Source organism: Patagioenas fasciata, chromosome 7 (assembly GCF_037038585.1).
Source record: "Patagioenas fasciata isolate bPatFas1 chromosome 7, bPatFas1.hap1, whole genome shotgun sequence".
NCBI lineage: Eukaryota > Metazoa > Chordata > Aves > Columbiformes > Columbidae > Patagioenas > Patagioenas fasciata.
In genome coordinates this window covers 48,133,964-48,151,790 of record NC_092526.1, presented here as the reverse complement: position 1 = coordinate 48,151,790, position 17,827 = coordinate 48,133,964, and the positions used below count along the sequence as shown (strand labels likewise).

The 17,827-nt window shown below is 51.1% G+C and overlaps 1 protein-coding gene across 1 annotated transcript; it reads left to right on the top strand.

Annotated features, from left to right (window-relative positions):
• The first annotated feature begins 390 nt into the window (after nt 1-390).
• On the top strand, nt 391-3,757 carry LOC136116230 (olfactory receptor 14I1-like). Its single transcript, XM_065862431.2, has 2 exons — nt 391-418; nt 2,874-3,757. Exons 1-2 carry the CDS (start codon nt 391-393, stop codon nt 3,755-3,757), a joined length of 912 nt encoding a protein of 303 aa, XP_065718503.2.
• Nucleotides 3,758-17,827: the final 14,070 nt, after the last annotated feature.

Sequence of the window (17,827 nt, the reverse complement as noted above, 5' to 3'; positions counted from 1 at the left end):
CAGAGGTGGTGGAGGTTTTCTAAATAGTGGGAAAGAGCGTGAGAAAGGAATAATGGCACAAAGTGCAGTTGGGGAGGTCCAGGCTGGACATGAGCAGGAAGGAATGTGACTGGAAGGGCAGTGCTGTGGTGGAGCAGGTCAGCAGAGGGAGACTGCATCAGCCCAAGGCTTTGTGCTTCAAGGAACAGCTGGGGAGGATGCAGAGATCTCAGCAAAGGAAGGAAGATGCTCAGACAAGAGCAAGGTGGGGCAGCAGGGGGGATGTCTGCAGCCTGCAGGGAAAGAGGTGCAGGGGATGCCACAGCACAGGACAGGCTGTGGTGGAGATGATCAAGGGATGTAAAGAGGCTGAAAGCCCCCACCAGGCATGAGCTCCTTCTCCCCTTGGCTATGGCTGTCCTCTCCACCACTGATCCCTGTGAGGAGACACCTTGTCCTTCCAGCACAGGGGCCTCATGGCCTCCTTGTCCCCAGCCAGGACCCTGGGAGGTGTGGGACCATAGTCCTGCCCTTGGCCTTGCACAGCCCCACATCACACTGTCCCAGGAAGGGCCCTGGGCAATGTGGGAGGGACAGGATCTGACTCCCCAAGGCTGGGGGTCAAGGCTTGGCCCTTTGGTTAATGAAACACATCCAGGTTTACTCAGCATCAGAGAGACCTTTACTTTGCTTTTCCTGAGCTGTCATCTCTGCCTCCATTTTTCTGTTCTAACCAGACCTTGAGGGTGGTTTCTCAGTTGTGCCCCTCAGTGGGACCCATTAGCATTACAAGAAACTTTGGAGTTTGAATCTGAGTTTGACTTCTTGAGAAGTTGCATCAACTCCACGTCAGGGTCTGAGGTCCATGGACTCAGCACCAAACCCATCAGAGGGGTCATTAAAGTGCCTTGGGCTGCTCCTGTGCTGCTGAGCTGGGCTGGGCTCCTGGGACACAGGGAGCTCCTGGCAAGCGGCAGCGCTGCAGAGAGACAGCTCTGCCCAGGAGCAGCTCCTCTGCACAGCGCAGCAGGGCTGAGGGCTCTGCCTGGGGATCTCAGGGAGACGAGCAAGGCAGAGAGAGATTAAAGGTCATCAGGACTGGGAGGATGACTGAGAGCTCACTGGAGAAGAAACCTTTGCAGCCCTTGCCATGGTAAGTCTCTGGGTGCAGGGCAATGCAGCTGTAGCTCCTGGAGGCATCTCCTAAAACTGGCACAGGCACAGCTGGTGGGATCTGTAAGGACGGGGATATTGTCAGGGAATCTTGAACAGTTGTGAAGCCAGGTGAGCACCCAGGGGTGCCCAGTGCTGTCCTGCAGAGCAGGGTCCCTGCAGCCCAGGGCTGTGCCGGGGCAGGGACTCTGCCGCCTGCCAGGGTCAGCGCTCAGCCTGCCCGGGGAGATCCCCATGGTGCTGAAGGGAGAAACTCTGCCTGAAAGGAACAACCCCAGCATTGCAGGGTTCTTCTGCTGTACTGGGTCAGAGCTGCTCAGAGCTCCACATCACTGCAGGACATTCCCAGGGGACTTTTAAAAAAGTGCAGCAAGGCAGTGATTACCTGAATGGGAAGGATCCTGATAATTTAGTCATTTACTCTGGGTTGATGGGGTGGGCGCTGGGGCATAGAAACTAATTTCTTGGTTCAGAATGAGGCCCTGAAATTCAAGATCCATTTCTCTTAAAGGTGAATAAACCTGGGAATATCAGAACTAAACACACCCTGGGTTATAGACAGCATCAGGATGAGTTTTCCAGGCTCATCAAGGCTGGTCTGTTGTTCCCATCAGAGCTGCCCACACAGAGCTGCCCCTGGGCAGTGCCCGGCTGCTGGGAGGGGTCTGCAGCGCAGAGCTGAGCACACAGCGGGTGGGATGGGGTCTGTGACACTGACAGGAGGAGACATGGGGACACAGACACAGCTGCAGGCAGGGACAGCTCCAGGCAGCAGAGCAGGGGGTGCTCAGCAGCTCTTTTGATCCTTCTCTGCAGATGATGCTGGGTGTTGTCTGCTGGGCAATGATCCGACGGTCCCTTGAGCACATCCGATCTTCAGGAGCCCTGACTCTGCTCTGCTGAGCCTTTCCTTGGGGTCCGCACTCTCCTCTCAGAGTCCTTTGCTTCTCTCAGTGAGGGGTCGTGTCCTGCTCTCTCCATCACGTCTCCACCTCTGGGCTGGGGCAGGGAAGAGTCTGCAGATGTGCCCTTTCAAACAGTGCTCGCCCACTTCTATATGACTCCAGTTGTTTGGCTTTTTCAGAGAGTTATTTGTGTGTGAATTCATCTTCAAAGCAGCACCAGCAAAATCTCTCAAGAGATGGGTAAAAAAACGGAAAGACACTGCTACTCTCCTGACTCTGTTCTAAGCCATAGGAAGCTGAGCCCTATCACCTGTCCTGCCACACAACTCTCCTCATTTTAGTCATGAAAATGAAGACTTTCTCCCTTCCCATATGTGATGGTGGAAAATAAAAACCACAGACAATATTATTATGAAGACATGTTAAGGCTCCCTTCTGCAGCCCACGTTCTTAGAGACATGAGTGCAGATACTGAACTTTTCCACCAATGGTGGTTTACACCTGACACTGCTTGTGAATGCTGGATCTGTCACAAACCAGCTCCCGTGTCCCCGCTGGAGCAGAGCAAAGCTGGCTGCTTGGCAGCACACGGGCAGAGGTCCTGCTGCTCACAGCACACTCAGCCAGCACAAACCAGAAGATAGAAATGCATTTCAAATGGAGTGATTACTATGAAAAGATGTAGTGGACTTTTCAGAAGAGTCTTCCTGCATTTTAATTTGTCATTTCGTTTTTTAGACCAGTACCTCCATGTCAGGAAGGAGCAAATGTCCAACAGCAGCTCCATCACCCAGTTCCTCCTCCTGCCGTTCACAGACACATGGGAGCTGCAGCTCTTGCACTTCTGGCTCTTCCTGGGCATCTACCTGGCTGCCCTCCTGGGCAACGGCCTCATCATCACCACCATAGCCTGGGACCAGCACCTCCACACCCCCATGTACTTCTTCCTGCTCAACCTCGCCCTCCTCGACATGGGCTCCATCTCCACCATTGTCCCCAAATCCTTGGTCAACTCTCCGTGGGATACCAGGGTCATTTCCTATGCAGGATGTGCTGCACAACTCTTTCTTTTTTTCTTTTTAGCTTCAGCAGAATTTTACCTTCTCACTGTCATGTCCTACGACCGCTACGTTGCCATCTGCAAACCCCTGCACTACGGGACCCTCCTGGGCAGCAGAGCTTGTGTCCACATGGCAGCAGCTGCCTGGGCCACTGGGTTTCTCTATGCTCTGCTGCACACGGCCAATACATTTTCACTGCCCCTGTGCAAGGGCAATGCCCTGGACCAGTTCTTCTGTGAAATCCCCCAGATCCTCAAGCTCTCCTGCTCGGGCACCTACCTCAGGGAATTTGGGATTCTTGTGGTCAGTTGCTGTTTAGCTTTTATGTGCTTCGTTTTCATCATGGTGTCTTACGTGCAGATCTTCAGGGCCGTGCTGAGGATCCCCTCTGAGCAGGGACGGCACAAAGCCTTTTCCACCTGCCTCCCTCACCTGGCCGTGGTCTCCTTGTTTGTCAGCACTGGCATATTTGCTCACCTGAAGCCCCCCTCTCTCTCCTCCCCATCCCTGGATCTGGTGGTGTCTGTTCTGTACTCAGTGTTACCTCCAGCAGTCAACCCCCTCATCTACAGCATGAGCAACCAGGAGCTCAAGGATGCCCTGTGCAAACTCATATATAAGTGTTTTCTGGAGCAATAAACTGCCCCTCTGCTTCTTCATAGGAGTTTTAAAGAAACTTATTACAGGCTTAGCCTGTCATCTGGATTTTCTGTTTTGGTGTGTTGGTTTTTTATTGTTATAATGTTTTCATCCCCTTTCCAATTCTCTGTCTGCTTTTCTTTTATAACCACTGGCTGTATAAATGAGGAGCCGTGCTCTCCTTTTGTTTAAACAAAATAAAGGTTCTTATAGTGACTTGTTTTTCACTGTATCCCCCCTGCAGGGCTATTTTGGAGCTGCAGGGACATTTCCTGTGTGCGTGGGTAGAAGGGAAAAGAGTCCAGCATGGCAGCACTGCCACAGAGCACCAGTGCTTGGTCTTCCAGAGCTGTTCTGGTTCCACTCCCACACTCTCCTTCTCATCACTTGTGTTGGTGCAAGGCCTGAGTGCTCTGGCAGCTTGGTCCCCGTCCTGCTGTGTGTCAGTGCTGTGAGCGCAGGCAGGGACAGGCAATGAGCACTGCTGTGACAGAGCTGGGCTCACAACAGCCTTTCCAGATAGAAAGGTGATCTCCTCAGGGCAGGGCCTGAAGGTTTAGGTCTTCTTATAAACCTTCTCTCAAGAACATGTCCACAAAAGTGGCCACAGATGCAAACCCCAGGGCACAGCTGAACAGTGTGTGTGTGCAGGGCTGGCACACAGCAGTGTCCTCTCACAGCCAGGCCTCCTGCCAGAGATGTGGATGTTGTGATGGGTGGGAAGTTGGCTGGATGACCAAGCCCAAAGATCATCAGTGGTACAAAGTCCTGTGTTTAGTCGGTTTCTAGTGGCATCCCTCAGTGATGAGTACTGGGGCCAACACTGTTTAATGTCTTTATTCTGCCCCTTCATCGTGTCATGGAGCACAGTTTCAGCTCCTTTGTGGATGATGCAAAACTGGGCAGAGGCCTAGAACAACCTCACCTGGTTTACCCTGCCTTGAGCAGGAGAGTGAGACAAGATGATGTTCAGGGCTCTCTTCAAACCTGAGTTATTCTAGGATTCAATGAATCTTTACCTTGGAGAGGTGTTTGAAGACAGAAGATGTAGTCCTTACCAGTTAAAAGAATGAATCCTGCCTGCAGTTGCTAACCTAAAATATGTAATACTAAAATACACATCCTCAGGATGGGAGACTGGGGTCAGCCCGGGACCCTTTCTCAAAAAGCATGTGTAGTGATAAAATGATTATGTAACCCATATGCCAATGTGTAAACACTTGGCTCTTTAGGGCTGCCCTTACAGAACGCTTCTCCACTCAGGTTTTTTGTAGGAAATAAATTTAATCAATTTGATAAAACAAGCCTAGCTTTATCTAGTCAGGTCCTGGCCCATGAGGAGGGTGACGGATGGCTATGGGATTATGAGGTCACTTGTGTCTCACAGACTCAAATTGATTTCAAAGACTATGGCTGTGAAGGGGACTGTGATGTGAGTTCTGTCTGGGGAGGTGACAGCCCAGCAGCAGGAATAGAGCTGGGAAGGTATCTCTGCCTAAGCACCCACAGGCCCTACCTAGGAAGAGGTCTTGGAAACGGGTTGTCACATCTCTTCCACTTGAGAACACGAAGGGACAGCAGCAGGGACATGGTCGTGTCTGTCAGAGAAGTTGAAACGCCAACAGCAGCCATGGGGTTCAGAAGATCATGATGAGGTTACATCTCACCTGTCAGGTAAAAGATCACAAGAAATGCTGGGCTGAGAGCAGGTGGGGAAGCGAGATGGGTGTCTGCAGCCTGCAGGGAAAGAGGGGCAGGGGTAGGACCGTGTAGAACAGCCTGTGATGGAGATGGCAAAGGGCGCTGGCAAGGCTGGAAGGGACCCACAGAACCCAGGTCCTTGTCCCCTTGGCCTTGGCAGTTGTCTCTGTCACTGAGGCCTTTGAGAAAACGTTGTCCTCATGGCACTGGGGCCTCGGTGCCTCCTTGCAGCCCCATGGGGAAGCTGGAAGTTGTTGTACCAGTGTTGTCCTTCCCTGGGCCTTGCACGCCCACATCCCACGGTCCCAGGAAGAGCCCTGAGCCGTGTGTGAGGGACAGGATCCCCCTTCCCATTGCCTGGAGGTCATGGCTTCTCCTTTCTGCTTCAGAAAGCAAACCAAGGGGTTTCTCAGCATCAGAGCTGAAGAAAAGACTAAAAGGAGACCTCATGGTGGCTACAGCTTCCTCACAAGGGGAGAAGGAAGGGAAAGTACTGATCTCTTCTCTTTAGTGACCAGTGGCAGAACCCCAGTGGTGAGATGAACCCAAATGAGCACAAATGCTGTCAGCTATTCCTTCGGGTGCCATGAAGGGCAGTGGGACAGAGATGGTGTTCAGGGGTCTCTTCCAGCGTGTGTTACTGTAGGATTCCATGAATCTTTTCCCTGGAGAGCTCTTTCAAGTCAGAATAGACAGAGGAAAGAGAAAAAAAAGAGGCAGAAGCAGAGGTATAAATGGCCCAGTGTAAATACAGCAGCTCCTCTGAGGAACGTTTCTCCACTCAAACCCTTGATAGGAAATCTATTGGATAAATTTGATGAAAGCAGCTCAGTTTTATCTGCTCACACACTGGACCACAAGGAGGGTGATGGCTGGGTACGATGCCATGTGGTCACTTGTGTCTCAGGAACTCATGGTCCAGCAGGAAGCCAATGGCTGTGCAGGGCACTGTGAGGTCACTTCTGCCTCTGCAGGGGATAGGCCAACAGCAGGAACATGGCTGGGAAAGGACTGTGAGGTCACACATACCAGACGAGCAATCGGGCCCAATCAGCGTGGTTTTGCGAAAGGCAGGTCCTGCTTGACCACCCTGATCTCCCTCTATGACAAGGTGACCGGCTGAGTAGATGAGGGAAAGTCTGTCGTGGGGAGTGAATCCGCCACACAGGCTGTGGGTGTTGTGTCCTTAGACTGCAGTAAAGCCTTTGACACCGTATCCCACAGCATCTCCGGGAGAAGCTGCAGCTCATGGCCTGGATGGTGTATCTGCGATGGGTATAGAACTGGCTGGGGGGCCGGGCCCAAAGAGTTGTGGGGAATGGAGCCAAATCCAGTTGGTGGCCGGTCACGAGTGGTGTCCCCAGGGCTCAGTATTGGAGTTAATTTTGTTTAATCCTTTTATCAGTGATCTGTATGAGGGGATCGAGTGCAACCTCAGTAAGTTTGCAGATGACACCAAGTTGAGTGGGAGTGTTGATCTGCTGGAGTGTGGGAAGGCTCTACAGAGGGATCTGGAGCTGCTGGTTCATTAGGCTGAGGCCATTTGTCTGAGGTTTAACACAGCCATGTGCCAGTTCCTGTACTGGGGTCATAACAACCCACTGCAACACTACAGGCTGGGGGAAGAGTGGCTCGAAAGCTGCCTAGCGGAAAAAGACCTGGGGGTGTTGATCGAAAATGACTGAACATGAGCCAGCGTGTGCCCAGGTGACCAAAAAGGCCAATGGCCTCCTGGCTTACATCAAGAATAGTGTAGTAACCAGAACCACGGCAGCGATCATCCCCCTGTACTCGACGATGGTGCGGCCACAACTCGAATCCTTGGTTCAGCTTTGGCCCATCACTGTAGGAAAGACCTTGAGGTGCTGGAGTGAGTGCAGGGGAGAGGGACAAGGCTGTTCAGGGTCTGGAGCACAAGTCTGCTGAGGAGCAGCTCTGGTACCCTGGGTTGTTATAGCCTGGAGAAAAGGAGACTGAGGGGAGGCATTTCTGATCTCTACAACTATCTGAAAAGAGGTTGTAGCATGGAGGGTGTTTTTTTTCTCCTGTGTAGCAAGTGACAGGATGAGAGGAAATGGCTTCAGCTTCTGCCAGAGAAGGTTCAGAATTGATATTAGGAAACATTTCTTCATGGAAAGGATTGTGAAGCAGTGGAACAGGCTGCCCAGGGATGTGGTTGAGTCACCATTCTTTGTTCCTTAGCACAGCTTCTAGGACGATCTGCTCCATGATCTTCCCAGGCACAGGTAAGAGGCTGACAGGTCAGTAGTTTTCGGGGTCCTCCTTTCTACAGCAGAGAAACACTGACACACGGAGCAGCTTGGAACGTGGAGACTGGACACGAGGAGGAAGAAATGTCACCCAAAGGGCAGTGCTGTGGTACGAGAAATCATCGAGAAGGAGCATGAGATCAGTCCATGTCCTTGTGTTTCAAGGAACAGAGGATGAGAGTGGAGACACATCAGTCAACGTATGGAAATATCAGGGTGAGAGCAAGAGGAGGAAGCGAGATGGGTGTCTACAGCCTGCAGGGAAACAGAAGCAGCTGTGGGACAGTGTAGGACAACCTGTGGTGGAGATGGCAAAGGGCACTGGCAAGGCTAGATGTCACCAAGAGAACCCAAGTCTTTGTCCCCTTGGCTATGGCCATGGCCTCTGCCACCAAGGCCTGTGAGGAGACATGTTGTCCTGCGGCACTGGGGCACCTCATGGCCTCCTTGCACACCCCCAGTAGGGCTGGGATCTGTCACACCATTGTCCTTCACTCAGCATTACACAGCCCACATCCCCCTGGCCCAGGAAGAGCCCTGAGCAATGTGTGAGGGACAGGATCTGCCTTCCCAGGGGCTGGGGGTCAGGCCTTGGCCTCTCTGCTTCATCCAACAAAACCAGGGTTTTCTCAGCACCTCAGCTGCCTGCACATTTCCCTTTGTTTATCTGCCACCATGGCCTCCAATTCTCTGCTCTAACGAGTCCCTGGGGAGGCTTTGCTGGTACTTGCCCTCAGTGGAACTCATTAATACTTCAAGGTACTTAGTATTTTTTCTTCTGGCTTTGACTTCTGGAAAGGTTTGTGCAATCTCCTCTCAGCACCTGAGTAATGTTCAAGGACTGAGCACCAAATGCACCATGGGGCTCATTACAGAGAAGAAAGCTCTAACAAACCATGTATCTTCTTATAATTGTCTTCCAATCTTGTCTAGTTAATTAGAGAATTTTCTTGGTGTAATTATGGAGAAAGATTTCAAAAAGTTTCTGACAAAAATGTCTTTCTATTGTAAAGGGTGAATTTCATTACTGTTCAGTTTGGAGAAGAGGTGACTGCAGCATTATCTGATGTTGATCCAGGGTCTCTCCTAAGCAGGTCTGGACTGGCTGGAGAAGCTGTCCCTTGAGCTCTCACACCGTGTGCACAACCTTGCTCCTCACCTCCCCAACCCCCTCGTTTCTCTCGTTGGCCCCCTGGGCCTTGCATCCCTTTTCCTTACACCAGACTTCTCCACTGCAGTCTGCAGCTGGATGTGCCAGCTCCTTTGCACCAGCTCCCACCTGCTCTTCTTGGAGATCTGGTTGCACACAGCAAAGAGGGACTTCGCTTTACCTTTGAACAAACAAAATAACACTGATGAGAGTCATGATTAACAGAAAACACACTCCTCAACTGTACACCAAGGACAAACTGCCACCACTGAGGTTCACCTTCTCCAAGGCAGAACCATGCAAGAAATGTTGTAGACAGGAAGATAATTATAAAATAAGCACAATAAAAGAGTTGGCTAAAGGCAGAATTAGACAGACTACTGAAAGACAAGGAAGCTTTTAACTCCTTGAAGCTGAAAGCAGCAACTGGACTGTTGACAAGTGCCTGAGTGATCAAACAGTGAGAGGAAGGGAAACCCAGAGAGCAATCGCAAGTGCTTGTGTGCAGATCAGCTGCTGGAAATGGGACTTCAGACATGGTCAGTTTAGTTAGGGCAGGAGGATATACCTGGAGGATGAGGGAGATCAGATGCACAGATAACAGAGAGAGTGCTGAGAAGGCAAATGTTGTGGAGGATCAGAAGTTCTCCTCTTGCTCTTAATGCACATTCTGAAAAGTCTCTTTTTTATCTCTTTGGAAAACACTGGTATTTAAAGTATTCAAAACAAAGAAAGGAGAATTACAACACCAACAGCTTTTGATACTTAAAGCTGCAAGAAGATATTTCCTTCACTCTACATCTTTCATTTGGTCTGTTTTTCTCTCCATTTTTTTAAAATGTTCTCTAGATTTCTCTCCTACCAAAGCCTTCAGCATTAAGAACGATAATCCTTGTGTCTTACACAGAGTCGAAGGCACCAAACAATCCACTGCCATGGACTGTCAGTGCCACTTTTTACCCTTGGCACACAGTGAGTCCTGCTGGAAGCTGTTGGCCACTCTTGCCTGATGGAGGAAAGAAGGATAAAAAGGTGAATTGAACTGTTCTCTGTTTAGATGGCCATGTTGACAGTGACCTCAACAGATCTGTGTTATCTGTCTTTCTACGTGATCATGAGGTAAAAAATACATTTATGTGTTGGCAAATATATAGTAAAATATATATATATCAGTGACAAGTAGATGGGTTAAAACAATCTGGATGTTTGGGCTTGGAAAGGTGCTATAGAAAGGGAGAAACTTTCCAATCACGAGGACAGTCAAGCACTGGAAGCTGTTTCCCAGGAGTGCGCACTCACTCTGTCCCAGAAAGTGACCAAGATGTGTTTGGATCAAGCCCTGAGTAATCTGGTCTGACCCTGCTTTGAGCAGGAGGTTGGTCAAGACACCTCCTGAGGTCCTTTTGATCTTGAATGACACTGTCCTTCCTTCCCCATCATGTTCTAAAATTAGACAAGTCTTTCAGGTTCTCTTTGACTACAAAAATAATTCATATGAGGTGCCGGGCTGCTTCACACTTGCCCCCAAACAGTCCTGACCACATCTTTTGCATCCCTTTTCATTTGCCCCAACCCAGGGTCTTCATTTATGCTGTCCTAATACCCTTCAAGAAAGAACTTCCCACCTTGTTCATCCTTTCAGAGCAGGTTGTTACTCAGAGGTGTCAGTATCCATGTAAGGAGTCTGCACATCAGCCAGGCAGCAAAGCCACTGTTACAGAAATGGAGATGAGGCTCTTGACCAGCTCCTTGAACCCAGATATCAGAACAACTTGCCTGCTGACATTCCCAGGAACATTTGAACTTTAAATGCAGAGCATGTGAGTCCTGGTTGGGTATCCTGGCTTGTTTCCTGACCTGTGTGGTGCTTCAGGTTTTGAAGAGAATCAAAACCAACTTTTTCACTGGGGTAGTTCCTTTTTACGCGTGTCACATAGGGTAGATGAAGGGAGCTCAGAGCTCCAATCTCTACTGCACTATAAGGCTTGATACCCCATCCATAGGTACATATCTAAGTGGTTCAGATAAAGGGTGGTCTTGCAAAAGTCACCCTTTGTGTCCCCAGGTGCATGGACACTGCTCATATGCCTCTGCAGAGAGTGGCAGGGGTTGGATCCCTTTCTCAGGAGAAACTCCTTGCTGGAAAGACACAGCTATGGGGGTGACTCAACAAGGTTTTATTGCATTTCACTTGGTATCAGATTTGACATATTTGGTGCTTTTCTGTGATCACTCCTTCTGCACAGATGATCACAGAAAGACAACAACTTCATAAGAGTTGGTTACAAAGGTCCTGTCATGAACAAGAAATCTCATCATGAGATCTGGAGGTAATGAGGAAGATTATAACAAGCACCAGGCAAGAATCTCGAGGCTTCTTCTGAAGAGCGTGAGGCCCTGAGCAGCAGTGACCGGCCATGTGTGGTGTGGGAGAGCGTCAGGGGATGTGGGGTAGAAAAGGGTGATGGCTGATGACTTCAGCAAATCCTTACAACCATGTCTGAGCCACAAGTGAAATGTGGCTGATGTCTGCGAGTGGAGGTGGAATAGGAGGAAGATTTTGGGGGGGTTATGGAAGGAAGGAAGGCATGCTTCTCTTGGACTAGTCATATATAACAGTGACATTTGCATGCTGTAGGCATGGCTGTGCCTGGGAGATGGGGAATGACTGCTGCTGGGGTGTTTGTGCTTAGTCATGGCCCATGAGCTGGCCCTGCTCTCCTCCTCTCTTACAGTGCCCACACTTGGATGGACCTCAGAAATCATCCATGAGCCTGGAGGAAGCACCAACATCTTGGAGTGTTGGCCCATTACTGGAGGACAAGAGTGAAAGGTTTGTGAGACACATGGGAGTGCAGGAAGAGAGTGGTCTATGTGTAGCAGTAAGTGTGTTAAAGAAGAAGACCGAAAGACCATGGGCTGGCCATGCTAATGTGGAATAGACTGATTTTTCTTTTTATTTTAGGGCAGCAACAGAAGGAACGTGTGCATTTCAGTGCTAGGGCATGGATCCAAATTGAGGATTCGAGCAAGTTTGGGACTTGGACAGCTCAGGTGATTGGTGACCATTGCCAGGTTTGTGAAAGAAGGTTTGGGGGACGTCATAGGCATTGCCAGGTCTTCAGAAAACCAGAGCCTTGTGGTTAAAGCAAGAGCACTTGGCACCAAACCCACCCCCAAAACACAAATACCCTCCCAGTGACCACAGGCAGAGCCTGAGAAATGTAAGAGTGAAAGGGTCTCCTTTGTCTGGTCCTGGGGTGAGGACTTGGCCATTCTGATGATGAACAAACATGAAGGGCTGACATGGCACCAGAACAACCTCCACATCAACTTTACCACCTCTGACCATTGTCTCCAGGCTTCTCCTTGTCCAGCCTCCAGGGACAGGGACTGCTTGTGTCAGTGATGGCCCTCCCTGGGCTCCAAACACCCTCAGAACATGGGGCTGGGTTCCATCTTTTACTTCATTAGAGGTTTGTTCATTCTTTCAGTAGCTGCAGTTCAGGATCATGGCAGCAGAGGGCTCATTAACATCCAAAACGCCCTTACAAGCCAAGGCTCTGTGCAGCACTCTCCAAAAGTCTTAAAGTTTGGTTTGGATGATTTCAGAGATTTCTGAACTGTAGCCAAACAGTGAGCATTTCCATAATAAATAGTAATAAATGCAAATATCTTATATTTCTGTCCCCCTCCCAAAAACCTCATTTCCAGAACAGCTGATATCAACAGTCTCCAAAAAATATTGATCTAGAGAATCTCCTGATAAAGACTGAATATGTCAGAGAAGTGGGTGCCTAAATCACCACCTGAGCGAGGAGACGGGCCAGGACACCTCAAGAGGAATCACACAACTCTGGACCTAGAGGTGGGTGTTCCTGGGAATCTCAGGTGCCACAGCACAGGGATACTTGTGTTCGGGGAGCTGTTCAAGTGACCCATCTCCTGTTCTGTAATGCTGTCTGAGTTTGCTCAGGTCACCCCTGACCTAAGTCCCATCCACTGCTGGGTGTTCTCCAGACTCCTGCCTTCAGGAACAAAGTCCCAGGAGACCTTGCTGGTGAAGATGGAGGCAAAGAAGCCATGAAGAACCTCAGTTCTGTCTGATTCTCCTCTTACAAAGTTCAGCAGCAGGCCCACATTCACCCTGACTATTCTTTTACTGTAAATGAAGCCAAGACAGTTCATCTTACTGTCATCACCCTCCCCCTGAGGTATCAAGTCATGGGGAGCTTTGGCATCATCCCCACATCCATGAACAAGCTTTCTAAATTCTTCCTTTGCAGCTCCCCCTGCTTCCACCTCCTGTGTGTTGCCTTTGTGCCCTGGAGCTCCATCAGTTCAGACAGGCAACCTCACGAGATAAATGCTTCTACTCTTGGTAATTTTCATCGAAAGTTCTTGTCCTTGGAGCAGGCTGTTCTTTAAGGCTTGTCAGATTTCCTGAGCTCCTTCATTCTTCTGAGATGCTTCCCATGGAAGCACCTGTATCAGCCCCCTAGTATGTCAAAGTCTTCTCCTCTGGAGCCCACCAGCCTGTGTTCTGCTGCTGGCCTTCCTCCCTCCCCTCTGGTGCCTGGGACCCCACACTGTCCTGGTCACAACAGCCAAGGTGAACACTGATGTTCACATCCCTCACCAGCTCTCCCTTGTTTCCCAGTTCCAGATCCAGGTGAGCACACCCTTGTTGCCCACCAAGCAGACAAGGTAAGAAGTTGGCCCAAGATCCTTTGAAATGTTGGCACCTGTAGCTTTGCATGGCCAGTGAATGTCAGAACAATTGCAGTTCCCCATAGGAACCTGCTCATTGATTGGAGACTTCTTCAGGTTGCTGACAGAAGATTTTTTCCACTGCTTCTCCGTGATCAAGTAGTTTGTAACACCCAACACACTGTCACGCTGTACCGGATTTACATGGCAAAGTCTTGGAACGGGGTGAGTGTGGCTGTGCTAATGTTGTCACCTCTCTGAGAAGACAACAGGAGTTTGACCAACGTCAGACAGAGCCGATTTCAGCTGCTCCAAGATGGACCCACTCCTTGCCAAATCTGAGCCACTCAGTGATGTTGGCAGCACCTCTGGGATATTGTATTTGAGAAAGGGTGAAAAACGCTGCACAACAGCAGGTGGGAGAGAGGAGGGAGGAAATGTGAGAGAAAAGCACTGCAGACACCAAGGTCATATCCCATAGAACCCAAGCAGGTCCCTCAGCAGGCCAAAGCTTGCTCTCCTGAAATCCTGCTCTTGGCCTTGTGATCATCTCCCAGGAGCCTCAGCTCCACTTTCCCATCCCTGACTGTTCCATCCCTGACCAACTCTTTGTGGTTTGTAAGTGTGAAGTCCCACAGGGCACCTCACCCCACTGACTCCTCAGTCACCCGTGTCAGGAAGATGTTGTCAATGAGCTCCAACCCCTCCTGGATGGTTGGTACCTTGCAGATACTGGGATGTCTAAGGTCTGTCATGAGGACAGGGCCCTGGAAACATGAGGCTTCTTTCATTTGTCTGAAGGAGGCCTCATCTCATTCCTCTTCCTCATCAGAGATCCTCCAGGTGATGTCCAGTCACCACAACACTGCCCATGTTGTTCTGCCCTCTCATGCTGACTCCTCAACCTTCAGCTGACATTGTCTGTCCCCAGGCAGAGCTCCACGCATCTGGTATGTACCCATCAGATAACTCAATATTGAGAAGATGAAGTGACCAGTGCTGTATCAGAGTGGGACAATAACCCCATCCATCAGGACAGAGCAGGACCTGACAAGCTGAGCAGTGACCCTGAGGAGAAGGGCCTGGGCACTCCAAGGTCCCCACACCAGCCCGTGGTGCACGCTCACCATGAACAAGGCAGCTGCACACGGGGCTGCATGAGGAGGAGCGTGGGGACCCAGACACCTGGAGTTCTCATCCCATTCGGTTCAGCACTGGTGTGACCCCACACACACGGGGGTGTGCCAGTGTGTGGCTTCCCAGTTTGGAGAAGCAGGGGGGAAACTGGAGAGTGCAGGGCTCTGCCAAGGCAGGTTCAGCACCTTGTGCGCATGGTGTGGGATGCTGAGGGACCTGGGCTGCTTTGTCCGAGTGGTGCTGTGGAGGCTGCAGCAGTGCAGGAGTAGCCTGAGAGTGCTTGAAGGGTGGTTTCAAAGATGGTGGAGGTTTTCTGCATAGTGGGAAAGAGCATGGGAAAGAAATAATGGCACAAAGTGCAGCTGGGGAGGTCCAGGCTGGACATGAGCAGAAAGGAATGTGACTGGAAGGGCAGTGCTGTGGTGGAGCAGGTCAGCAGAGGGAGTTTGCATCAGCCCAAGGCTTTGTGCTTCAAGGAACAGCTGGGGAGGATGGAGAGATCTCAGCAAAGGAAGGAAGATGCTCAGCCAAGAGCAAGGTGGGGCAGCAGGGGGGATGTCTGCAGCCTGCAGGGAAAGAGGTGCAGGGGATGCCACAGCACAGGACGGGCTTTCGTGGAGATGACCAAGGGATGTAAAGAGGCTGAAAGCCCCCAACAGACATGAGCTCCTTCTCCCCTTGGCTATGGTTGTTGTCTCCACCTCTGAGGCCTGTGAGGAGACACCTTGTCCTTCCAGCACAGGGGCCTCATGGCCTCCTTGTCCCCAGCCAGGAACCTGGGAGCTGTGGGACCGTAGTCCTGCCCTTGGCCTTGCACAGCCCCACATCACACTGTCCAGGAAGGGCCCTGGGCAACGTGGGAGAGACAGGATCTGACTTCCCAGGGCGGGGGTTAGGGCTTGGCCCTTCGGTTAATGAAACACAACCAGGTTTACTAAGCACAAGAGATGCCTTTACTTTTCCTGATCTGTCATCACTGCTTCCAGTTTTCTTCTCTAACTGACCTTCAGAATGATTTCTCAGTTGTGTCCCTCAGTGGGACTCATTAACGTTACAAGAAACTTTGGAGTTTGCATCAGACTTTGACTTCTTGAAAGGTTTCTTAAAATTCTTTTTTGTGTCTGAGGTCCATCAACTCAGCACCAAAGCCACCAGAGGGGTCATTAAAGCTCCTTGGGCTGCTCCTGTGCTGCTGAGCTGGGCTGGGCTCCTGGGACAGAGGGAGCTCCTGGCAAGCGGCAGCGCTGCAGAGAGACAGCTCTGCCCAGGAGCAGCTCCTCTGCACAGCGCAGCAGGGCTGAGGGATCTGCCTGGGGATCTCAGGGAGACGAGCAAGGCAGAGAGAGATTAATGGTCGTCAGGACTGGGAGGATGACTGAGAGCTCACTGGAGGAGAAACCTTTGCAGCCCTTGCCATGGTAAGTCTCTGGGTGCAGGGCAATGCAACTGTAGCTCCTGGAGGCATCTCCTTAAACTGGCACAGGCACAGCTGGTGGGATCTGTAAGGAGGGGGCTCTTGTCAGGCAATGTTGAACAGCTGTGAAGCTGGGTGAGCACCCAGGGGTGCCCAGGGCTGTCCTGCAGAGCAGGGTCCCTGCACCCCAGGGCTGTGCTGGGACAGGGACTCTGCCGCCTGCCAGGGTCAGCGCTCAGCCTGCCCGGGGAGATCCCATGGCAGAAGCTGCTGGGGAAATGAGCGTTCGCCCATAAGGGCAGGAAAGGTGCTTCTGCTGTGGAGAGGGTGCTGTGTGGGTCAGGGCTGCTCAGACCTCCAGATCACCCCACAGACACTACAGAGAGTCCTTCTGAACCACAACATCAAGACAGCAACAGCTGCAAGGGAAGGAGTCTGTGCTTTCAGTTTTCCACTCTTGGTTGTCTGGGTGTGCAGTGGGAGATGGGGATTTATTTCTCTCTTTGGAGAAGACACTGAGACCCCAGTTCTCATTAGGAGTTGTCTGAGCTGCTCCTGAGCCCCTGCACACACAGAGCTGCCCCTGGGCAGTGCCAGGAGGTGTGAGCAGGACAGAGTTGAGCACACAGCGGGTGGGACGGGGTCTGTGACACTGACAGGGAGCAGACCCAGGGACATAGACACAGCTGCAGGCAGCACAGGTATGGGCAGGAAGAGTTAACTGCTACCAGAAATGCTGGAGATGGCATTTAGGAACCTCATTCACATCCTCTCGACTGCAGACACATTTCCCAGTGCAACCCCCTTGTCTTCTCCCCAGCAGAGCCTCTGCCCCAAAGCCATGGGGTCCAGGTCATGAGTCTCCACCTCAGCAGCTGCACCTCCAGGTGAAGGGTTCCTGGAACGTGGTACACAAAAAAGGTGCTAAAAGTACTTGCTCTACAGTGTCATTAAGTGAGTGGCAGCAGCACAGCCGGGTAAGGAGAAGGTTCCACAGCATGCCCGTCTGCCTTTCTGTCCTTGCTTTATTTTCTGGTAGCACTACAGTGTTCTTCCCTGTTTCTACACCTGTCCCTGGAGCTCTTGCTCTCTGGAGTTGGGGTGGGAGTTTTTGTTCTGACACCAACTCAGGCGGTTTTGCCCCAGAGCTGTGTTCATGGAAACGAGATGTCCAAGCTGCATTTTAAACTGTGATGAACTGTTTTTCTCACTTGGTAAAAAGAGAGAATGAGCAGAAACATCCCTCCATCAGGGAGGGGTTTTTCCATGAGAAACAGCCTGTTCATTTTCTTCAGAGAAGTCTCCCCTAACTTGTCACTGTCTTTTCCTCCTTGCACAGGTCCTCATACCCACAGGCAGCAGATGTCCAACAGCAGCTCCATCACCCAGTTCCTCCTCCTGGTGTTCACAGACACACAGGAGCTGCAGCTCTTGCACTTCTGGCTCTTCCGGGGCATCTACCTGGCTGCCCTCCTGGGCAACGGCCTCATCATCACCACCATAGCCTGGGACCAGCACCTCCACAGCCCCATGTACTTCTTCCTCCTCAACCTCGCCCTCCTCGACACTGGGATCCATCTCCACCATTGTCCCCAAGTCCATGGCAAACTCCCTCTGGGACACCAGGGCCATCTCATACTCAGGATGTGCTGCACAGCTCTTTTCATTTGCCATCTTGATCACAGCAG